We start from the raw sequence: 24,104 nt of genomic DNA on the forward strand, positions 1-24,104 counted from the left end.
TCAATAATTACAGTATAAAAATTCATACTGCAGAGACTATACAAAACAAATGGTTTGTGACATGTGACCTGTAGGCCACAGGTTGATGAAGTCTAAAATACTCATAAAATATAAATATAGGAAAAAATTAAAATGACAATAAATAGTGAATGGTCAAATAAACTGAATAATTTCATTTTCAGAAGGAGGAATTTCCACATAGTAATATATATTACATTTAATTTATTAGTGGCTTGCCTCCACCAAAATACCTGAACTAGCAATTCTGTTCACTCATCATGCACTCCCCATTAACTTTCTTATTCAATATTTCTCCATAATTCATCATCACATGAATTACTTTATACTTAATTGTTTTCTGCTTATAGACTCCTGACTATAATTTGAGATACAACAGATCAGGGACTTCTATTGCTTTTATTCACTAGCATGAAAAACAGTGATTAGAAATTAATAACTAGGGAGGGGTGGAGGGGTGGAAGGGAGAGAAGGGAAATGAGAAAAAAACAAGAATCAAGATATATCATGTACAGAGACAAATTCCTAATGTTGAATGTGATCCTAATGTATACCTAAAATGTACCAATAAGCTTAATGGAAAAGAATTAATAAACATTAAAATGATATTTACATGAGGATAGGTGATCTAAAAAGTCACTTTATAATCTGGTAACCCAGGAAATAACTGACCAACAGTAAAGGGATATAATTATAACCTTATTTTTATAATTACTAATTTCTAATTATATGGTTTTTTTCTAATTTGGGAAGGAACACTATTAGCAGAATTATAAAAAATCCATTTATTTTATTTAATATGTGAGTTATAATTGGAATATAATTATAATATGGAATTATAATAATTAATCAACCTGCCACAATATGAAGTCATTATATACTGTTATCCATATTTCAGATTGGCAGTAATCACCAATAGACATTCTTGTAAAAAATCAATTCAAACAAAATAGTAAATTGTGTACAACAAAATATCTCAGAATAGAACATTATGACAAAATACAACACAATGACAATAGCTAAATTAATATTAAGAACAATATAATGTGAAAATTATGTAATTCTCTAAAATGCACTCAATTCAATTGTCTTTATTATACAGAAAAACAGATGTTTTTTGATAAAGATTAAATATTTGTAGAAATGTTGATGGATATAAAATGCATGATGTAATGACTAATAAATATTAATATCTGTATATTTAAGACAGATGTGTATATCAGTTATATAGAAGTGTAACTTTGTCTTATAATTGAACTCATCTGCTTTATATACTTCCTTTCAATTAGAACTTTGTTTAGAAGTCAAAAACCTTGTATTCAGACATTATTTCTTAGATTTTGTTATGTGAAGCCACAGAAGGCTCATCTCCAAGGAACAGAGGCATAAGTGTGAACAAAATTCCTAATAATGTAAAATATGTCATTATTTCAAAATATTATTCTGTGACTGAGCATCACTTGCTTTTATTTGCATCTTTGAATTTATATTTTAAGTGACTAGGAGAGAAAAATAATGTTCTTATTCCCATTTTTAAATATGAGAAATCAACTTTCTATTCCTTGCAAGGCTCACATTACTCTTTCAGTTTTACTAAAATGTGTAAAAAGCAGACCCCAAAAGAACATAGGATTAGTAATGATGAATTAGGCCCTAAAGTCAGTATTAAGCCAAAAATCATGAAATAATTAAGATTTTTTAATCTCTTACATTTCCAGTGAATGTGAATTTACCTGGACTTAGGTAAATATACACAAATATAAAAAGTTGTATTTTTAAAAGTTAAAATCTAATATGGAAATGTACTTTTGACTTTGCATTTTGTTCTTGATGATACAAAATGAAATCCTCAGTTTCTTTTATATTGTCTTTTTTATATAAAATGAAAAGTAATGAAAGGTACAACTATTGTCTTCACATCATGTAGATACTGAGACTTTTTATGGCATCACCATTTTCATTTCCCAGTTTTTGTTTAGTCCAGAGAAATGTAGTTTGTCATCCCTACTATCACTGAAACAGTTCTTTCTCTCCCTCTCTCTTCTCTCATGGTTGGATTTCCTGAGTAACAAATATGACTAAGATGAATCTAGTGCAATGAAATAAATTAGATGTACTTATTCAATTGCATATTTATTCACGAATTTTGTTCTCACTACTAAATTATCTGTTGGTTTTCTCATTACTGTTACACATCATTATCTATAAGTGTACATTTATATTTTCAAACCACCTCAAATGCTGCCTATTTCTAAAAGTGTTATCAAGAGTTAAGACCTGGATTTAACTGCAGTGTGAAACATAGCTCACATAAAATCTGTTTGAAAGCTTTTAAATTAAATAAAAATATGTCTTATAATTCTGATATATATATATATAAGAATATATTATATGTATAAATATCTAAAAATGTCCTGGTGGTTGTGGACTACATGAGATATCATTAGAAGAAAAGAACCATGAAAAAACAAATAGGCTTAATAATAATTAGATATAATGAAAAATGCCACATTATTTATTTAGTTAGCAAAATATTAGCGTAATTTTAAAGAAATACTTTTCATGATATTTCTCACAGATAGTGTTTTTTAAGGCATATGTCTTATAATATCAGTATATGTCTTTTAAACATAAATATATAATGGATATGAAAATACCTATACATCACCATTCACTTCAGACTTATATTTTATAATACCTAAAATGGAAATATCCAAGATATCCAGGAAAATAAGTAAATGTATTGCTGTTGAGCAACTAAAAAGAATGAGCTACTGATATATTCAGCACAGATGACTCTCCCAAACATATGATGACTGAAAGAAGCCTTACATTAAATAGGATAGAATGTATGTGTCCATTCATATGAAATTCCATAATAGGCAATTTAAAAATTTTTAAATGCAAATGATTGGTAGTGTTAGAAGTAGAAGGGAAGATCAACTGTGAAGGGATATGAGAAACTGTATGGGATAATGGCAGTTCCCTAGGTGGAAATGATAATGGTTTGGTTTCCATGGGTGTGTGTATGGATTCATCAAGGTTCACTTCAGAAACATTAAAGACTTGTGCATTTCATTAAATATAAATTTTTCCAAAAGTCACTGAAAAATTTTGAAATCTATCTAATAATATACATGTTGATAAAATTAGGATTAAATGTATTCATATCCATGACTTTAAAATACCTTAAAAATGATCAATGGATAGAGAAATGATGGATAAGCATGTGATCAAAGTAACATAATAACAAACATATGACTGATCCTCAGTCCATGAGTCTGATTTTTTATGTATTCAAATTTTATAATAACATGTTTATAAAAATAATCTGAGAACAACTATATTCGATTTGACTGGATTGATGTGATAACTGAAGATTCAGTAATCAAAGGATCACAAATTAGACAAACTGAGAAAAGGAGAGTAGAAGGGAAATGACAATGTACATATATGTATGTTACTGCAATGTACATTTGTGGAAACTGAGCCCCAGCAAGACCTTCTCTCTATTTCCTGGTTGCCTCAATCTAAACAAGCCTCCTCTACCAAGTAGTCCTTGCATGATGCACTGTGCCTCTACCAGGGCTAAACAAGCATGGACAGAAACCTCTGAAATAGTGAGCTAAAAAAACCCCTGTCTTCTTAATAAATTGCTTATCTCAGGTGTTTTTTTTAAATTTTGCTTTGTTTTGGGCAGCAATGGAAAGCTAACATAGATAGGTACCTAGTGATTTTTCTTTTTTGTGACCCTTTCTCACTCAGTAGTTCAGAATGGCCTTGAACTCACTATATAACCCTTACTGACAGAGAACTCACGCAGCCTCCTATAAGTGGGATTATAGGTGTGTTCCATTATGCCTAGCTATCAGTGGTGTATTGATATACTTATTCATTACATAATCATTCAACATAATTATTACTTCAACATTCATCACAAAAATTTGTGACAAAAATATTTAAAATTGTTTTCTCTGGTTTTCTACATATACAACAAACAATTACTATCTATAGCCACCATAATAGCACTACTAAGTGAAAATCTTTAGGGGCACAGCTAAACAACTGAAAGAGCAGTGAGAGGAGGAACTGAACAAATGTGGAAGCTAGTACTTCCTGAAGGCAGATATGTTTCTGGCCTGGAGCCTTGGTCCAAGCACAAGGTCCGAGGAGAAGAATCCAAAGACTCTGTCTTAAGTCTGGATTACTGAAGAAGACGAACTTGGTCTGAAGGCAGGCTCTTGGCTAAAACAGGCTGGCCCTCCTTAGAGGAAAGTATTTTTAATATTGCCCCCCAAAAGTCTCAAAAGTGAATGGAAATAACTATGACTTCATAATAATATTGCTCAATACAGAAAGAAGAGAAATAACATAAAAAAGAGTTATTAAGAAAAAAAATACTGTTATACCCCCAAGCCTTTAGATGTTGGAAATGTTAGCTGTAGAATATAAAATAAAAAAGTGAAATATAGTCAGGACTCCATGTCCTGGGGGTTCCACATTCTTGGACTCAACTAAATATAGATAGAAAATACCAGGGAAAAAGTCACATGTGTACTGAAAGCATATGGGCTTATTATTCTTGTCATTAAACATTAAACAATACAGTATAACTATTTTTATAGTATTTAGATTGCGCTATGTATTTAGATAATCTGGAGATGATTTAAAGTAGGCAAGAGTTGTTTGCAGGATATATGCAAACACTATGCCGTTTTATACAACGGATTTGACCATTCATGGATTTTACTGTCAGAGGGGATCTTGGAACTGACTATACGGAGAAGCAATACATGTTATAAAAATAAGCAGGTGAAAACATCAAAACTGACCATATAAATCTGAAAAAAATTCAAGAAGATTCAGATATAGAACACTGGAATTAAAAATGCACAGGAGCTTCTGCTTTTAACTGTGGTAGATTATCTTGTATTAGACAAACTATCCCCATAAGAGTAACTATGAAGCTTCGTTTTAAATGCAAAAAAAAATACCTCTTTCAAGAAATTTGAGACTACAAGTGACAGCTAATATTTAAGAAGTCAAAGTCTCTGAAAGAAGGGATATGAATAGAAACGAGCTTGACACTGCCCTTTCCCCCTTGGGTAATGGCTGATTCCAAAGCAGTACTGGGCTGAGAGGCTTTGCAATTTGTGCTGGCTGTGGCCTCTGGGCAGCCTTGTGAGGCTTGGGAGACATAAATTGCAGTTCAGGACAGCAAGGCAGTGAGGAGACTGGCAAGGGATCGCTGACTGTCTTCTCTGGAATTTCAAGATTCTAAAATGTATAAGTCCAGTTAGAAAATGGATGCTAAAGTTCTAACGTGAGGATATGAATAGCTCTCAAGCATAGCTCTTTCATAGAACTTGGTAGGGCTAATTTTTCAGAGGTGAAAATAAAATAGCATTCAGTGCCCATCAAGGATGAGAGACTCTAATGTAAATTCTGAGAGCAGGATGAAAGCCCTTAAAAATACTACATTTTAGCGTCAAATTATCTAATTCTTGTTTGGAAGAAGGTGATTTTCTTTTACTCTGAGTATCTGCCTACGGAAAGCAAAATCTATTTCAGAGAACTTAATGTTACAGAGCACCTATATGTTTTCTTAAACATTGCTCATCATTCTTTCAAACAATTTCAGATATGTTATTCTACCCACTAGAATTTTTACTCCAATCTTCCAAAACTTTAATTTTTTTTCCTTTTAGAATAAAGCAAATGATGAGAGTCCATTCTTTTTCTATTGAAACTTCATACTCTATTGTGTAGCCAACCCATTAGCTCAAGAAACTAAAATAATATGTGCAATAATTATACAAAAAGAATCAAACTATCACTATTCGTAATCATCAGTTTGAAAATATATTAAAATTAAAATGCAAAAATATTCAATCTCACCCAGAAGAAAGGAAATATAAATGTAATGAAAAGAACTTTGGGGTTTTATTATACAGTTCTTTCTAATTTATGTTAGAAAATATTCATATTGAAAAAGATATTTTAAGGTGACATTTTTGACAAGGTAGTGAAACTGGCAATCTGTATAATTTAGTAGTAGAATAAAAAGCAATGCATATTTCACAAAAGTATTGCCTCCCTATCCACAAATTTTTTTTACCAAGGACTCATTCAGGTATGCCTATAAATTTTTATTCATGCAAATCCTGTAGCAATTTTGGGTAAAAAAAAGACTGGAATTCCAATAAAGTGAATATTTAAAGTCAAGTTCAAATAAATTATAACATTTCATTTGTATAAGAATATATTATTTTAAATGTCTTTTAATAATTTAATAAGATATAAAATTTCACATAGACAATACAAGCAGTGAATAATAGTGACAAAAATAACTTCAAGTATCTGAAAAAATACATATATTTCTTTATTGGATATGTATTTAATGCCAAAGATATAATAAAGATTATATACCTTCATATTTTCTATATCCAAAGTCTTTACCATCATCATGCTCCCATTCTAGTAATTTTCTAAACCAATTCTTCATAATTCTTTAGATTTTTCTCTGGGAAATAAAATACCAGAAAGAGCTTCTTTTTATTCTTGTAGTTTTCTAGGCTAGACTAATTTTGCTATCTATGCATTATATTTGTTGTATTTGCAATTCTTTTCTAATAACATTTATTTTAAATATTTTCCTTACTCTGTATTTTCCAAAATAAGGTTGGTAGCTCTATGAGACAGTATCATATTCATAATATTCATCACTCTGTACCAGTTCTTAAGACAGAGCCTGACACACAAAAGTTATGCCAATGTCATGTGTCATTTATGAGTACAGGTATAGGAACCTGGAAAAAGATAGGACAGGACAGTGTTCTGAATTTTCATGATATCTGCAGAACACTGGCCAGGGTTATTACCTATGTTTTTTTTTTTTTTTTTTTTTTTGCTTTTTTTGGTACCAGGGATCAGACTTGGGTTCTTCTGCTTGCAAGGCAGGTGGCAGAACTACTGAGCTAAATCCCCAGCCCTATTAACCATGTTTTATCAACCTCATGAGATAACATCTGTAATTAGGAAGCTGAAGAGAAACTCAAGGAAATGATTACCTACCCCTTTACAAAAACTGCTATAAATATATAAGTAATTCCAAAAGATCACACTGAGTACTACATAGATTTTTTTAAATAATCAGGTATAGTGAATTCTAAATTTTTGCTGCATCCTTTTTAATTTTGTTTTCTGTTACTTTTTAAGTTTTATTTTCACATGGTTATTCCCTTTGCCTCATTACCTTTCAAGATAAGAGAATACAATTTTAAGATAAAATCTTAATAACTTCACAGATAACACAGAAACTTGTACAAAGCACTCTTGAAAGCAGTAAAAGCATGATGCAATTACCTTGAATGTATTCTAACTGATCTTTAAATTCCTCAGAACTTTAGCTTCTAGAAGTTTCTGTTTTAATAGTTTCTCTTAAGTTTAATATTAAGCATTAGATTTTTGTTGAAATTTTATCCTATATCTAATGAGCCACTTCTATATTACTATGATAAAAGTTCTTAAAGATTTTCTGCTTCATGTCTTATTTAAAAAGAAATCTCATTTCAAATTCTCCTGTTTTCTCACATATTTATAAATCTTTAACTTACTAAATAAAGGCAACAATAATTAAGTATTAGAAATTCTGAAAGGAAAAAGATTCAAGATTTCTAACGAAGTTCAATTTCTAAAGCAAAAAGATTGCTGTATAAAATTGAAGAAATTCACATTCTGGTAAATATTTTAACACAAAAGACTATATTCTAAGATTGCTTTATGCTCTAGCAACAACATCAAAATCACAAAAATTCACCACTTAAGATATCACTGGTATTACTGAAATAATCAACAATGTTAAATATATTTAGATGGATATATATTGCATAAGACAAATTCCTGTTTAATATTCTTGCAATTAGACAAGTGTAAAATATTTCAGAAAGAACAATTTCATAGTTTTAAATATTCTGGTGAAGTCAATTAAATAACATTTTAAACAAGAAAAAATTCAAATTAGTCATTACCTCTCTTTCTTAAATGGTACAATGGTATTTTCCTAATATTAATGTATTGTTTAATGTTTAATCAATATTTTCAATTTGTTTTTCACAGTATAATATATCATGTGAAAATTTACAAATGTAATTGGTCGGATATTGACATTTTGTATGTGGAATATGGTGTTCTTGCTTTTATAAATGGCACTCAACTGACCTTGAAAGTAGGTAAATGTAAAAACCATATTTATTTAAATCTGAGACTTGAATAATTGTATTCACTAAGAGTCCTTGACAATCAGGTTAAAAGATAAAATTAACCAATCACAACACTTCAATGATATTTAAATATTTTTATTCTAAAAATAGAATAACTGTCATGTGGTGGATGTTATGTGGCATTGCATAATCTCATAAGGCCAATTTGGATACAGGTTAACATCTCTGTTTTCTTAGCTAGACTAAATGTTTTGGTTTTTCAGCACATTTTTTGGATTATTTCATGGTTAGATTTTCATTTTCGGATTCATTATTTTAAAAAGAAAATTTCAAACCATTTTCCTTTTACATTAAACACATCCAAAATGCTTTCCTATTTGAAGAAGTTAGCCGTGGAAGGAAAGAGAGAAGGATAGAAGGAGTGAAAAACAAATATTTATATTATTTCCCTAGTTCTTAAAAAGACATTATATATATTTTAACTGATAATGGTTTTATTTTGTATATTTGAAGTCTGCCTTGAGTTTACTTGATAATTGTAATCATTACTGCACTTAAATTGAATAAAAACCACAAGTTCCTAGAGTGGAGATTATGGCACAGAGTGGATAGTAAATGAGTTTTCTTTAATGAATGAGTGAATCAATTATCAATCAATCATTCAAAGACAATGACCACAACTTAGTTTTACTAAGCAAAACCTGAGTTTATTGTTGAGGTAACATTACCTTTCTCAGTAGTTCTTGTAACATGTTAAATTTTAAGAAGCTGTACTATTTCCTCATTACAAAATACATTTTAAAGTGAAATTACAAATTTCTTAAAATTGTCATACACAAAATATAATTGTAAGGAGAGGAAGTAGAAAACAGAGTAATATTGAGGTATAATTAACATTATTATAAAGAAGTTTTTATAAAAACTTTGCATATGAAAAAGTTGAAATATATTTTCAATTTTTTCTGTCTTTAGAGACAATCATTCTGAGTTCTTCAGAGAAAAAGAACCAATAGGATATATAGATATAAAACAGAGGATTACTATGGCTCATGACTTGGCTCATGAAATTATGGAGGCAAGAAGTCCCACCATGCTCAGTCTGTGGCTAGAAAACCAGGAAAGCCAACAATGGAATCCAAAGGCCTGAGAACCAGAGGAGTCACTGGAGCAACTCAGTCCAAGGCCTGAAGACCTTGGTAACTTGAGTCTGAAGGAGCAGACTCAAGACACTATAGTATCGAAACCTGAAGGCTGGAGAGGATGGATGTCCACCTCCAGAAAAGAGCAGGAATTCTCTCTTTTTCTGCCTTTATGTTTCATCCAGGTCCTTAAGGGTTTGGCAGATGATCACTCATTGGTAAAGATGATATTCTATTCTCTTTTTGCTGTCTACTGATTAAATGCTAATCTCTTCTAGAAACAAACACGCTCAGAGATATGTCTTTAGAATATCTGAATATTCCCTAACTCAGTCAAATTACACATAAAGTTAACCATCAGAATCATTATCTAGGTTCTATTCTTTTGGAAATGAATGTACTCAAATAGATGAGCTCCAGCTTACTATAAATTTTAGAAGGTATAGTAATTCAAAAATACTGTAAAGGTTAGCATCTGTCCTCATCCAGTACCACATTCTTATTACAAATGCATTAATCCACCTCATACCATGAGAAATCTTTGGCCATTTTACACTCTTGATTTGCTAAGTACCTGTACATGACTTCTAGTTTGTTTTAAATTATTTTTTATTTTCATGAATTAATATTCCGAATCATTGAATGTGATAATTACTTGAAATCATCTTTCTACTAAAGATGAGACAAACTTTTCAAAAAATTAAACTATGTAAACCATCTAATAGTCATAGGATATCTTTTGGCAGGTAAAAAAAAAAAAGGAATATATATGAATCTATAGTGACTGTATAAATTGTTTTCCTTTAGCTACTATCCTGATGCCTCACTTTATAGTACTTTTGTTGCTTTGGTTTGATTTTCAAATACACAAAGTTCTTTTAAAAAAGATTACATATTTGCCCATATTGCATGTTTTTCAATTGCATTTTGCATATGTATTGAAATACATTATTTTTAGTTATACTACATATAATGCCCAAACCTACGGAATTTATAATTTTATTATTTATCTTTTAGACTTGATCAAGAAAATAAAGATACATATATTTAAGACTGAAAAGGACAGTTATTCATGGAGATTTTTCCAATAACTACAAGAGCAAACACTTTAAATGCATGTGTTCAGTTGCTAAACTATTTTATTATGATGTATTAAATTGGCAAACAGATAAATTTATGAATTACTGCTCCTATTTTTATTTTACTCATTTATATTTTTTATTTTTTATTTTTACTTCTATATGACACTCTCTGTTCTCAAGGTTTGTGCCTCCTCGTGATCGCATTCTGAACAATCATGTGCATGGCACCTTGCATTTCCTTTACTTAAACCTAAAATGCAGTTCTCGATATAGCCAACAAATTACGTGGCCCTTGCTTTCAAAATAAGCTTTTTGAATTTGCCTTTCATTCTATTTGAATTCTAGTATATAAAACAAAAAAATGAATGAATTATTTAATGATGAATGAAAAAAAGTAGCAACTATAAACCAGAAATAACAAATGATCCTTTAATTTTCCCTTAAATATTATTTAATAAGCTTTATTAAGATTAAGTTTTAATAATATTAAATCATAATTTCAAAGCTGAATTTATGTAGTATTTTTGCTTATAAAGATTAAACATTATAATTGAGTCATAGTATGACACAGCAAATGTGTTAATACAGATATGGAATCACACACCTTTGTTGTTATCCATTCCTCCTACTGCATACAGAGTTCCAACTGTAGATTTTCTGGGTTTAGTTCTGGGACTTTGCATTAAAGTTCTTCTTTCTGGCAAGAGATGATATTTCATTGCTTCCAGAATCAGCTTTTGACATTCTAGATCATTTTTAAATAATGCATGGTTTTCTAGGTCAGCCAATATCTGTGAATAATAAAAATCAATGTTAATAATGTTTGTTAGATGAATGAACATAAGATATTAGTAGTTAACATTGGAAGTTTAAGCTTATGATATTGTACTTATGTTGGGAAAACTACACCATGTATGAATTTATTTTCTGGAAAAGCCAAGAAATACAGTTAAATGCATGTCTTCATAGAGATAGGGAACAGATATTTCTGATTCAATATTATTTATCATTAATAATGATAAGGAACAGTAAAAAGTAACTACTAGAAGTAATTTTTACATTTCCTTTCCTGTTAGCATATACTATTTGTAAATCAACTATAATTGCTTATGTTGGTTATAAACAAGCCTGGTGAAGGAAATTAAATAATAATCTTCAACAGCAGTTTATAACAAGCTGAGTATTAGTTACCATATCCTCAATCACTTTCAAGTATAGTTTAATTCTACTTAAAATGAAAATAACTAAATGAAAATGTAAATAACTATCCTCATAATACCTGCTGAAGTATGCAAGCAACTACAAAGCTGTTTATTAGGAAACTTAATAGTTTCCAAAAATGAAAAGTAAGAAATTTGAAAGCAAAGATCTAGCACCTGAGGAAACAACAGTGAGATCATCAGTTTGAAACTATTGTGTCTCTTTTGCTACAACAGGTTTTAGTCTCTGCAATTTTTATTTTTTTGATTTTGAGACAGGATTTTGTTAGGTTGCTAAGTTGCCCAGGGTGGGCTGAAACTTTCAGGCATATACCACAGGGTTCTGCATCTGTAAATCTTTTGTGTACAGTTTCTTGTGTAAATATGTAAATATTTTATGTTTTTCTTCCTTTGTACTTTATTAGATAACTTAAATTTTTTTCTTTCAATTTTATTTTTTAAAAACTTTTTATTTATTTTTACATGTTTGCAGTACATGCACTTTACAATCATTTTGGGGAGTGGGTAAATGAAGCTTTTTTCTTTATTTAATCTCCTCCTCTCCCCAATTTCTCCATTTTCTTCTCTTTTTAAACTTTTCTTAGTGTCTTTCTTTCTCCTCTCCCTCCCCCCCACTTTGAGACAAGGTCTTGCTGTGTAGCTCAGGCTGGACTTGAACTCCCTATCTAACCCAGGCTGGCCTCAAACTCAATCTTTCTGCCTCAGCCACCCAAATTCTGGGATTACAGGTGTGCACCACCATGTCCAGCCCTCCATTTTCATTCTTGTTGATATTATTAAACATAATTCATGTTTATAGCATATATAGTTTAATATTATCTCATTTGTTGATTCTTGCTGTTTTTTCCTATGGAGTTGAGGGGAGCTCTTACAATACCTGCCTTTAAGGTACTACAAAGTAGTAGTGATAAAAAATGCATGGTACTGGAACAAAAACATATGTGGATCAATGGAACAGAATAGAGGATACAGAAACATCACCAGATATACTTGCAGCTATTTGATCTTTGACAAAGGGACCAAAAACATACATTGGAGAAGAGATAGCATATTGAACAAGTGATGCTGGAAAAACTGGATATCTATTTGCAGAAGATTAAAACTGAAATGATATTTCTCACCTTGTATTTTATTGAAATCAAAATGGATCAAAGATATAAATGTTAAAAAAGAAAATCAACCCTACTGGAAGAAGGTAAAATATTTTTTATTAAAATAGGTAAAACTTTTATTTTTTATGGATTCTTGTGCATTTTTAGTGATAGGAAAAACTGTCATCACATTAAAATATTAGTGAATAGAAAATTTAACATCTACTTACTAATCTTTCCTGATATACTAATTAGGAGCGATACCGTATCTGCACAGAAATATTTATTGAACTAATAAACAACTCTGCTGCCAAGTAACAATAATTAAACAGTATAATTTTAACATTGAAAGAATATATTTAGCCTATCAATATTAACACTGTAGATATCAAATAACAATATAAAAACATATGTAAAAATATTTGAGATGTAGGAAAGATAAGAAATTAGATCTAAGCCGGAATAAGGAGTTTAACGTGTCAGTTACTATAAGCTTTGAAATTATGTAAGTAAAAATAATTATATACATTCTTGGCTCTATTTCCTTTCTTATATACTACAACTTTAGCTGCATTCCTACCCACTTTTATTCTGAACACTAAATTTAAAATGCCATGGAATAAAATGGTGACCTTCTAATGGAATTTTTTACAGGATCACTATTTTAACATTTTAGTAATATTACTTTTAACTAACAAATAAAATATTTCTAATGTACATCAAAATGTTTTTCTTTCATCTAAGCCTTTTCTTTTATTTATAAAAATTAGCTTTTCCTGTGATTAATTTACATATAGGTATAAATTCACATACATAATTTACATATGTATATAAAGCTAACTTGCAAGATTTTTTTTCTTTCTCCTCTCATTTTTTGATTTTTGGAGAAAACTTGGTATTACTTGATTTGTAAAATAGCTCATTATTTTATTTGGGCCACATACTAAGAATATCTTATTCAAATAAGATATAATAAATAAAAGATACAAATATTTAAAACATTTTCCTGGAAAACTATAAAGCATAAAATTTTATTGGGAGCTTTATAAAGGCTTAAGTTTTAGATAAATATATCAAAATATTTTAAAATTTGGACAAATAAATGTAAAGGATTATTCCTATTAAAACTATTTAATTTATTTATATTATTAAGTGACTTAACTAATAAAGAGGTATTGATATTTAGTTCATACTTTGTCTTGTTCTTGGTTTTATTACTATATATAAATAATGTTAGCACAATAGAAAATATTAAGCAAACTTAATTTCTCATATTTAAGTTTAAAAAATTGCACATTGAAGGTAATAGGACTAGTAGATTGTAATTTATTTTATATTTTAGTGCTATCAAAATGCAAACTTGCTAAGTTCAAATGAATGATATTTTCTACTGGAGGTGAGTCTTCTGAATGTTACCTATCAAAAAGTTCTTAATTGATGACTTACATTTTTGTTTCTTTGGATAATTTTAAAGCAATAGATTGTTGCAAATAAATTAATGAAAATTCTTGTATAATTTTTAAATTTCTAAGTAAGAAGTTACAAATATTGGTTTTTGAAATATTTCTGTCAGACATGGAGGCACAGATCTGTATTCCTAGGACTCAGGAGCCTGAGATAAGAGGATTACCTCGCTGTGAGTTCAAGACCAGCCTGGGCTACATAGTGAATTCAAGGCCAGCCATAGTGAGACCCTGTCTCATGCAAATAGAAAGAAAAAAAGAAAGAAATATTTCTAAATTTTTAAATTTTTTACATTATATGTGTGTGTGAATAGAATGCACAAGATGTTTAAATATTGATTAAATTATACAATTTGTAAAATTAGACAATATATATATTTTAAAAATTAAACAAGTTCAATTCTCCCATTTATAATTTTCCTTATGATTGAAAAACAAATATTGCTTACTCTAGTTAAATGGTAAAATTACAACAAAAAACTCAGGGAAATAATGTTCATACAAGACAATAACATTTTTTGTTTCTTAAAGAATACATTCTTTATTTTATAGAACTATGTATTTTGATGATAAACCTCTAGTAAAAAGACGAAAGATTTATACTCTCTGAAGAGAAACCAGAGTATGATAAACCTCTAGTAAAAACATTAATTTGACTATTATAATAGATTCCCACTTACATATGTCTAATTAAATGGATGCAAAAATATGTAATATGTGTTCAAATTTTTTATAAATAATACAAAGCAAGGAACTTCACAAAAATAAAATGTTCAAGAACAGTCAAGAGTAAGTGCTTAGGGTTATAGGACTTTCAAGTAACAAATTTAAAAGGGAAAATGAATTATTCCTTGTCCATAAATATATATACAAGGAGAAGATATTTTAAATTAATTATTTCAAAGTATAACATATCTGGAAGACACATGAAATAAAAATGAAATACACATTTTATTTGTATAAAATAGCCAAGGTGTTTTGTCCTCAAATAATGTTATACATTTATGAATATAATACTATGTGAAATATCTTAAGTTGAAATACTTATAAGCATTTTGAAAAATTTATTTTAAAAGAAACTGAATTATTCATAAAGCTTGTTACATGTTGTTTTGTATTTTAAGATTTTATTTAGAACTCTGTGTTCTTTATAGTTACCATGATCTGTGTTCATATTTCGTTTACTCTGACAAAACTATTTAATTTTATTTTATCCCAATTTCAAGTGCAAATTCAAACTATTAAAATGGTGAAAATGCATTTTTAACATGAGGTATCTTTATATTGTCTTGGGATACTCCAAGAAGAGTAGAAATACTTGATTCTCCTTATGAAACAGATGAGAGTAAAAATAATGTTTCTTTTATATACTTCAATATTTAAGAAAACTTAAACTATTGTGTTAGTTTCTTTGTTAAACATAGAAAAAAAATCAATATGTTTTAATGACTGTGAAATATCTGGAGACATAATACTGATTATCAGGAAATATTTGTGCAATAATTCTCTACTAATTAGAAATTTTTACAATACTAAATACAAATATCACTTTCATGGTTACATTATATTTGCATTACAAATGAAAGCCCTTGAAACTTTCTCAATATCCTTATCATTTGTACAATTTTACACTTAGAAATACCATCAACAGAAGCTTTAAATATTAATTGTGCATTTAACAATTAATATTGAGTATCCAATTATTTACAAATAATAATATTTCAGAATAGTTTCTCTTCTAGAAGAGAAGTCAGAAAAAAAGTTCTATGATTCAATACAAAGGGCAGCATATGGTGCTATTAATAACTAGGATAAAGAATGAGAAACTAGGGACATTTATAGCTAAATGTATGCATATTGAGGCCATACTCTTAAGTGAACTAAATAGGATGCACATGTGTAAATACCAAATAGTTTTTCTAGTGTGAGAAACTGAAAGTGTAAATAAGGATTAAAATGATTAAAATGAATAATAGATAATTTAAAATGGAAAAGGTCCAAAGGTATAGGAGTGGTGGGAGGGAAAGGGGGAAGGAAAGAATGGAAAGGAAAAATTATGAGAAAAGAAAAAAAAAAAAGGAAACGAAGTATGTAAATAGGGGAGGGTGGAGTGGGTGAAGGTAATGGGGAAAAAAATAAGAACCAAGATACATCATGTACAGGTACAAGCACCCAATGATATATGTAAATGTATTGTATACCTAAAATGCACCAATAAAATAATTTTTAAAAATAATAATTAGGGCCGGGGATTTAGCTCAGTGGTTTGGCTGCCTGCTGCACAAGCGCAAGGACCCGAGTTCAGTCCCCGGTACCAAAATAATAATAATAATAATAATAATAATTATAATAATAATAATTAGCATTATATAAAACTTAAAGGTTTGAATTTTGGACCAATATGTTTCAGTCGAGGAGAGAAATAAGTCATTCTAAAATTATTAGAACTCTGTCCCACCTAGAAAATTGGAGATAAAAATTCTTATGCATCTTCTATAATAAGATGGCACACTGTAAGAAACAGAATGCATACAAGACCTCCAAGTAGAGAAACACACAACTTCCAAGAATTATAACACAAGACATGCAAATCCATTTTGTGATGCTTTAGTTTGTATGATTCTTCTGTTTTAAAATAACTTCTTCCTTTGTTATGATTTAACACTTACAAATTCATTAACCTTACTTATAATGACTCTTTTAGCTCTGATGAGGGCTCCTTCATTGGCTTTTTGTTGTGACACCCAACTTCTTATTGTGTGTTTACACAGATGTCCCTCAGTGGATGTATATAGAGACAATCAGAGCTCTTCCTCCTTCTAACAATATGAATTTCACTATGAGCTCTCCATCCTCATGAACTCATCTAATTTTAATTACCTCACAAACATTACACTTTCAAATACCATGGGGTAAGGAAAGTGGGAGGGGAAGGGGAAAGGAAAGAAGGGAAAGGGAAAATTATGAGAAAAAAACAGAAACAAAATCTATGTAAATAGGGAAGGGTGGAGGGGTGGAGGGTATACAGGTAGTGGGGAAAAATAAGAACCAAGATACATCATGTACAGGTAGAAGCACCCAATGATAAATGTAAATGTATTGTTTACCCAAAATGTACCAATAAAAGAATTTAAGCAACCCCCCCCCAAAAAAAAACAAAACAAAAAACCATGTCATTGAGGACTAGGACTGTACCATGAGACTTTTGATGAGACCCATTCTTTCAGCTTCCTACATAAGAATTCAATAGCAGCGTACAATTTGACCAGAATTTAATGAATCACCTTTGAGTGCTACTCAGTTTCCTGCTGGCAGTTCCTTAGAAATGTTGTTGGTTTTCTGGGTAATTGGATTCAAGTTACAAATTGTGGTTTGTTTGTTTGTTTGTTTGTTTGTTTGATTGATTGATTGGTTAGCTGGGTTTATCACAAACATTGCAGTTGACAAGTAAGAACCAGAAATCTAAAGTTCCTTCATTTATTGGCTGAAAGGACAATTCTATTTGCTTATGGCATATCTAGTACAAGGCATCCTTCTCTGTCTCTATGCTAAGTAGTAGTGAAAACAAAGCAAGCACTGGTTTGATTCTGTGGCTTTAGACTTTGAACTCACAAAAGCAGCATGACTGTGGCATGTTCTTCTGCAGTTATTTGTGGCATTCACCTGTGTACATCAAGCCCAAATTATTATGATATAAATATTAAAGAGTAAGCCCAGCCATTGTACTACATTGAAAGTTTGCTTGAAAATAATCCAAGAACTAGAGTCACATAAATATCTTCTTGTGACTTTTCTTTGTGAAGGAAATACTAGGGCTCTATGTAGGTAGTATTCGTTCATACTGGAATATGTAAAAGTCAACTCTTGCTTATTAATGACTTAATTTGTATTCTTACAGGGAATCAACAATAAGTACATTTCACAAATAATAGTTGTAGAGAAATTGCAAATTGATTGACTGTAATGCTCAGAGAATCAAAGCAAGTAAACTGAAAACATTCCCTTTATTGCCATTCTGCTCTGTGCTTTAATATGATAAAAATGATACAACCATTTTTATTAAGGAGAAAAACAATTTTTGGTATGGTTTACCACAAATAATTTTCATTTAAATATGAAATAGTATTATAGACTTAAAATTCCAAGTGTTCATTGTTTTATTTCATGTATATCTGTGTATAAGAAAATTGCAACTATTTTAAATAAAAAATATTGCAATATCTCTTTCTCCAACTTGTATTTCTCCAAGTTGTCTTTTAGAATATTATGCTAAAGTTTAACACTAACATAAACCTCTAAAGTATGAAGTGGAACAATTATTAATTGGTTTAAAATGTAAAGTTCTATAAATTAATATTTCAAATATTAGTGCTTCCTGATCCTTGGGGCAAGACAGAGTTGGATATTGGAGAGAAGTTAGAAATCTAAAAGGACAAAACTTTAGAATTGTCTTGTACATGCAGCAAACTATACTGATTCTAGGAAAATCCCTTTGTAAGAAAAATAATACCTTTATTAAGATCTTTTAAGTAGCCTGGAGAAAAAACTATCAAACATAGTGACAAAGTGTAAAAATTCTTTTAAAAAAATCTTATTGTATACATATACAAATGAATTAAATATTTTAATGTTCTTCTTTACTGATATGCAAATGTTTGTATTAATACAGTGTACAGAAAATAGCACTTTTCTACAGGCAATGTGTTCCTTAACAAATCAAGTGGCTACTCAGTCATTTTGAAAAAATTTTCTCTCTCTATAATCTTGTTCAGTTTTCTTTGTGACTAGAAAAGGACTGATGAGGTACAGAAAAATGCTGTAGCTACAGAATAGAACACTGTGAAGAAAATATATATGAGAATATTGTGTATCACCTTCAAACTTTACTGATATGAAACACTGGAACAATTTTCACCTTCAGACCTTGCTGATATGAAAAATTAGAACAATTTAGCTACTCATAGATAGAAGTTTTGACAGTGATTTTGTTAGAGTATTATAAACATGAGAAATGGCATGAAATTTTGATTAGCATATTTTTCACAGCTATGCATTTGATAGGATCACTATTCTCTTTTTAAATACTTTTCTTAATTTTCTATTGCCTTTTTCATCAACTTTGCTTTGGCAAGAAAAAAAAGAAATGCATTTGTGAATAAAATATTTATTTTAAGGGGCCATTACACTTATTATAATACAAATAATTTGATAGTTGATGGTTTGTAAGTTGACCACATTGCTCAAAATAATCCTGTTTAGAAAAATGTGGGAAAATTGATGAGTATTTTTAATTTTGTACACATCCACAGAGACAGTCCTCAGTTGACAATTTTCCAAAACCATTTCCATGAACTTTTTTCAAATCCTCGTAAATTAAGTTTGAAATTTTGACTCTGAAATAATTAATACTTGTTATGATTCTTTGTACCAATGTGTGCATATAATGGATTTAACATTGTAAATAACCTTTTATCATAAATAAACAAAATTAAACTCATGGATTCATTTTTTCTGTATGACCCACTCGTAGTAGTAAAAGTGACACACACTAATTGTATAGTAAAAGTATTGTGATTCGAGCAATATAAAATAGCAACACACTTCTATACTGCAATACATTCCTGCATAGGAGGGAGCTATAAATATGAAAATATTTATTTAAAATGTATTTTCTTAGTGGGTGCAATTTTGTAAAATATCAGATTTTGATATGGTATTTTCATACATAAAATATATTACTAAAATACCTGTATTTTAAGCCATTATTTGACCATAGCACTGCATTAATTAAAACATAATTTGAAAGGAAATATAACTAACAGAATCTGTGCAAAGCATAGTAACAACATCTATAAGTTTTATCTGGTCATAGAGGTCCATAAAATAACAATGCAATTTAAGGAACAAATAAAGAAAAAGCAAATTTAAACTTACTTTAGCCCAAAGAAAGCACTAAATCTTCTAACACTCTAAGGGCTATCACAGTTATGGAAACAATTTCACTTTCAAAACAGAGTGACAAAAGTGACAAAATATGTTATTTTATAATATTTCAAAACTTATTTTGCTATTGGTTCTTGTGCTAAAAAATAAACTCCTAGAATGAAAACCCATAAAATAAAATAATTCTTTTTAGAAGTGACACTTCTTAGAGATTAGTGAGTTTTATACGTAGTCTTTCAAGATTTGTTTGACATAAATGAATAAGGTGAATATTAAGATATTACATTTTGTAAGCTGCAGAAGAAATAATTTCTACTTTAATATCTTATAATGTATCTGATGTAAATAAAATATATTCAAATATTTATATTATAAAGTTCCTAAGACATTCCACAGAAAAACAGTGATCACATTCAGTGTTACCTAAACCTTGAGCCTGTTGATAAGTCAGTATAAGGTGCAGGAGAAAGGAGAGTTCAGTTATCATAAAAGGTTGCACCAACAAAAGAAACAGTGAGTTTATTGGTAGGACTGTCAAACTGCAATAGAGAAAATCACAATTGCCTCAGTCCTAGAGAGGTTTTCTTTGTATTTCTCCTCCTTTGGATTTTGTCTATTTTCAGAGACATAGAGAGTGGAAAATAAAAAAATAATGACTAAAATTTAGCAATACTAATTAATTTGTTCTCCAGTGCTTTCAGCACTTCATCAATGATGAGTCTAGTACCTGCTGTGATTGCCATAGCACACATTTCCAAAAGGGGAATTAGCTCAACCATAGCTAGAATGATAATGTGTTGCTTGAAAGAAATGCATTATCCTTGAGAAGACAGGTCATTATATTAGATTGAAAGCCCTATTAGCCTCAATTGGAAAGAATTTTGGCAAAGGACATAATCATAACATTTTAAGAGATGGAAATATTTTTTAGACTATTCTACTGACATAATCACAATTTTGCCTAAATTACTTGAGAGTATTATTTACATTTCAATATCAGTAACAAAGGCTGATAGAAAAGAGATTTTCAGATTTTTTATTTTGCACTCTCATTTCAAACTGACTTGTAAAGCTCAAACCATTTTCATGTGAATTATTCCTTGTCAAGTGTTTGAAGAAACAAGAAAAAACTGTATGAAATAAGAAGCAGGTTCATTAATTTTATTATGAATACAGAAATATTTGATTGCCTTCAGTTAAAAAATAATTGGCTAAGCTGACAGTACAAATACAGAAGAATAATGACACCATCAAAACGAGGAGCCCTCATAAAATTAACTCTAATGATAGTTCATATTAGTGACAAGAGAAATTGGTTTTATACTGTTAAAATTTATGATTATCATCTATTTGACATAGTTTTACAGTTTGAAATCTCAGTTTCTAAAACAGAAATAAAAGATTTTATGCTCTGTACAAACATTATCTCCATCTCAAACAATTTCATTACATTCTAACTAAGCTCTGTTCTTTCCATTCATTAAGTGATTCAGCAAAAAGTAGCCCCTATTTTATTAAAGGTGATGTAATAGGTCTTGGATATCAGCAGTCTTACTTGCCACCACTCTATTCAAGACCATTCTTCTCCAAACCCCTTAAAATACCATTGTTAATTTTTTCACATGTAGATAGTATTTAAAAGCATAACTTAGTTTCTTATTGTTTGTAAGACATGATTCAGTATCCTCAGACATTGAATAATTCTATACATCCTATAATAAAACTCCATTTGTTCTATTTATCCATTTTCCCTAATACCCTTATTCATTATTCAGTATTTTATATTTTAACTTTTCTGAACCACTTCTTAATCGAAACTCTTCCTCTTTGCATCTCTGTCTCCCTCATAATATAATTATTGCTTTTTCCCTCCAGAAATTCTATTAAAATATACTCAATCTTCAAAGTCCATTTTAAGGTCCTATTACTTCCATGAGGATTGATTTAATTGATAATTGATCAAGCCACAGTCAACTCCATTTGGCATTATTGAACATCTCAGACTTTTTTCCATTACTATATATGTAGTCACTTAAAGGATTCATACATGTGCTAAATTACAAACATGAAGAAAATCATAAAATTATTCCAACACATTTTGTTTGGTACTATAGTAACAAACGATAGTTCATTCAAGAACTATTTAAGTGAGTGATCATTTACTATCATTAGTGTATCTATTAAATAATTTATCCAGTATTGAGGTATGAAAATATTCAATACACAGGCATAAACATATTCAATATCATATCAACAATTCAATGGATATATTAATCATCATCATAAATATTTATGGTCTTCCAGAGACATCTTTACTTGATATCTAGACAAATGTCTGCATTTCTCAACAATTTATACCAACTTGGCTGACAGAATGTTTATATCCAGTCATACTCAAGAGCAAAAATTCACTGGAAAAACATAATTTTGACTCTTGGGACTGCTGCAATGTGGCATGACTCTTAACTAGGGAGTATTAAACTTAGATACTCTGCTGACAATTCGAATTTACATATTGAAATCTGAATTCAGTTTTTCCCATCACCATACTCCTTTTTGTACTTTATTTGTATTCTCTTTTTATTGGTGACTTGAATTATTTCTTTACCATCACTTCTACTGGAAGCTACTACTATTTTAGTGGCTTCAATTATTTTGGAAATTATTATATGGTATATTCCCAAAATGTGTTTGCTTCTCTGAGATAGTAGCAGATCTTTCCTGAGATCCTTGACTCAATCATTTATCAAAGTCCCTTATCTTTATGGTTAACTTCACAATCAAGGAGTTACCAAATATTATTGATTATTATCATGCAGCCTAAAATCCTCCTATTCCACTCTTCTTTTTTATTCCACAAAGAATTTCATTGAGCAAAGTGTTTAATATTTTCTGAGTTTTTGAGAAAGTTTAGTAATTTTCATTCTTGTCTATAGTATAAGAGATCAAAAACAGAATTCAGAATAATGTCAGATAAGGTTCTAAAACATAAGTATTCATCACTCCCTGTCTTGTCTTAATTCTTTGCACTACTAATGAAACCATTTCCTAACATGATTTTGAACACCTGCTTTGAGTTCACGTCTCATTTTACCTCCAGATTGACCTTCTATTGTACTTTGACAGACTATTCTATTTAGTATACTCATATGAACCATTTCTGTGCTTTGAAAGTTTTGAAGAATTATATTTCTTTTCATCCATAATTAGTTCTAATTCATTATTTAATATTGTACTTTTTACACATAGTAGTCATTATTATATAAATATATATTTCTGTTGTTTATGGTTTTACATATAGCTATGTTATTCTTAAATATACAGTATACACACACACACACACACACAGATATTTGAAGTTTAAGGGTGAAATAGAAGAACATCTTCATAACATTCTGTTATTTGTAATCTTATTTTAAGCAGCTAATTGGAAAAAAACATATGCAAAAGTGTGCTATTTCACTATGAGGACCAATTAAATATGTTTATACATTATCTAGCAATTACAAAAACATTTCTGATTGAAAATATGGATCATAAAAATTATTAAGCTATCTTCACCAACTCAGTGAGGAGCCAAAAGAGCCAAAATCTGAAGAGTGCTAGGTTGTAGGTTGGTGCTTTATAAAGATGTCATGAGACTTATGAAAGAAACATTTGCATACTCAGTAGCCCTGGATTAATTAAAGACAGTCTTGACCTTTCAGGTGCATGAAGTAATAACTTTCAGTATATTTAATATGTATTGAGCTATTATTTCTGTTATAGCCTGCATCACAGAGAGGTATTAAGTCTAATTATTTATCTTCAGTTTCTAAAATTGAGAAAATTTTCATGTTTGAGAAATATTTATTGCATCACTAAATTTAATCTTTTCAAATAATTAATTTAATAGATACTCATATTTGCCTTAGTGTTTCTTTTTT

At 29.5% G+C, this 24,104-nt stretch overlaps 1 protein-coding gene across 1 annotated transcript in view; it reads right to left on the reverse strand.

The window, feature by feature from the left end:
- The window catches only part of Klhl1 (kelch like family member 1), a 422,969-nt gene that overhangs the window by 93,920 nt on the left and 304,945 nt on the right, over positions 1-24,104 (reverse strand). The window contains exon 6 of the mRNA XM_004844289.4: positions 11,066-11,252. Within this exon, the coding sequence (XP_004844346.2) occupies positions 11,066-11,252 (187 nt within the window). The remainder of the gene's footprint in view (positions 1-11,065; positions 11,253-24,104) is intronic.

Source organism: Heterocephalus glaber, unplaced genomic scaffold (assembly GCF_053883595.1).
Source record: "Heterocephalus glaber isolate CG9 unplaced genomic scaffold, H.glaber_assembly_v1.0 deba00001577, whole genome shotgun sequence".
NCBI lineage: Eukaryota > Metazoa > Chordata > Mammalia > Rodentia > Bathyergidae > Heterocephalus > Heterocephalus glaber.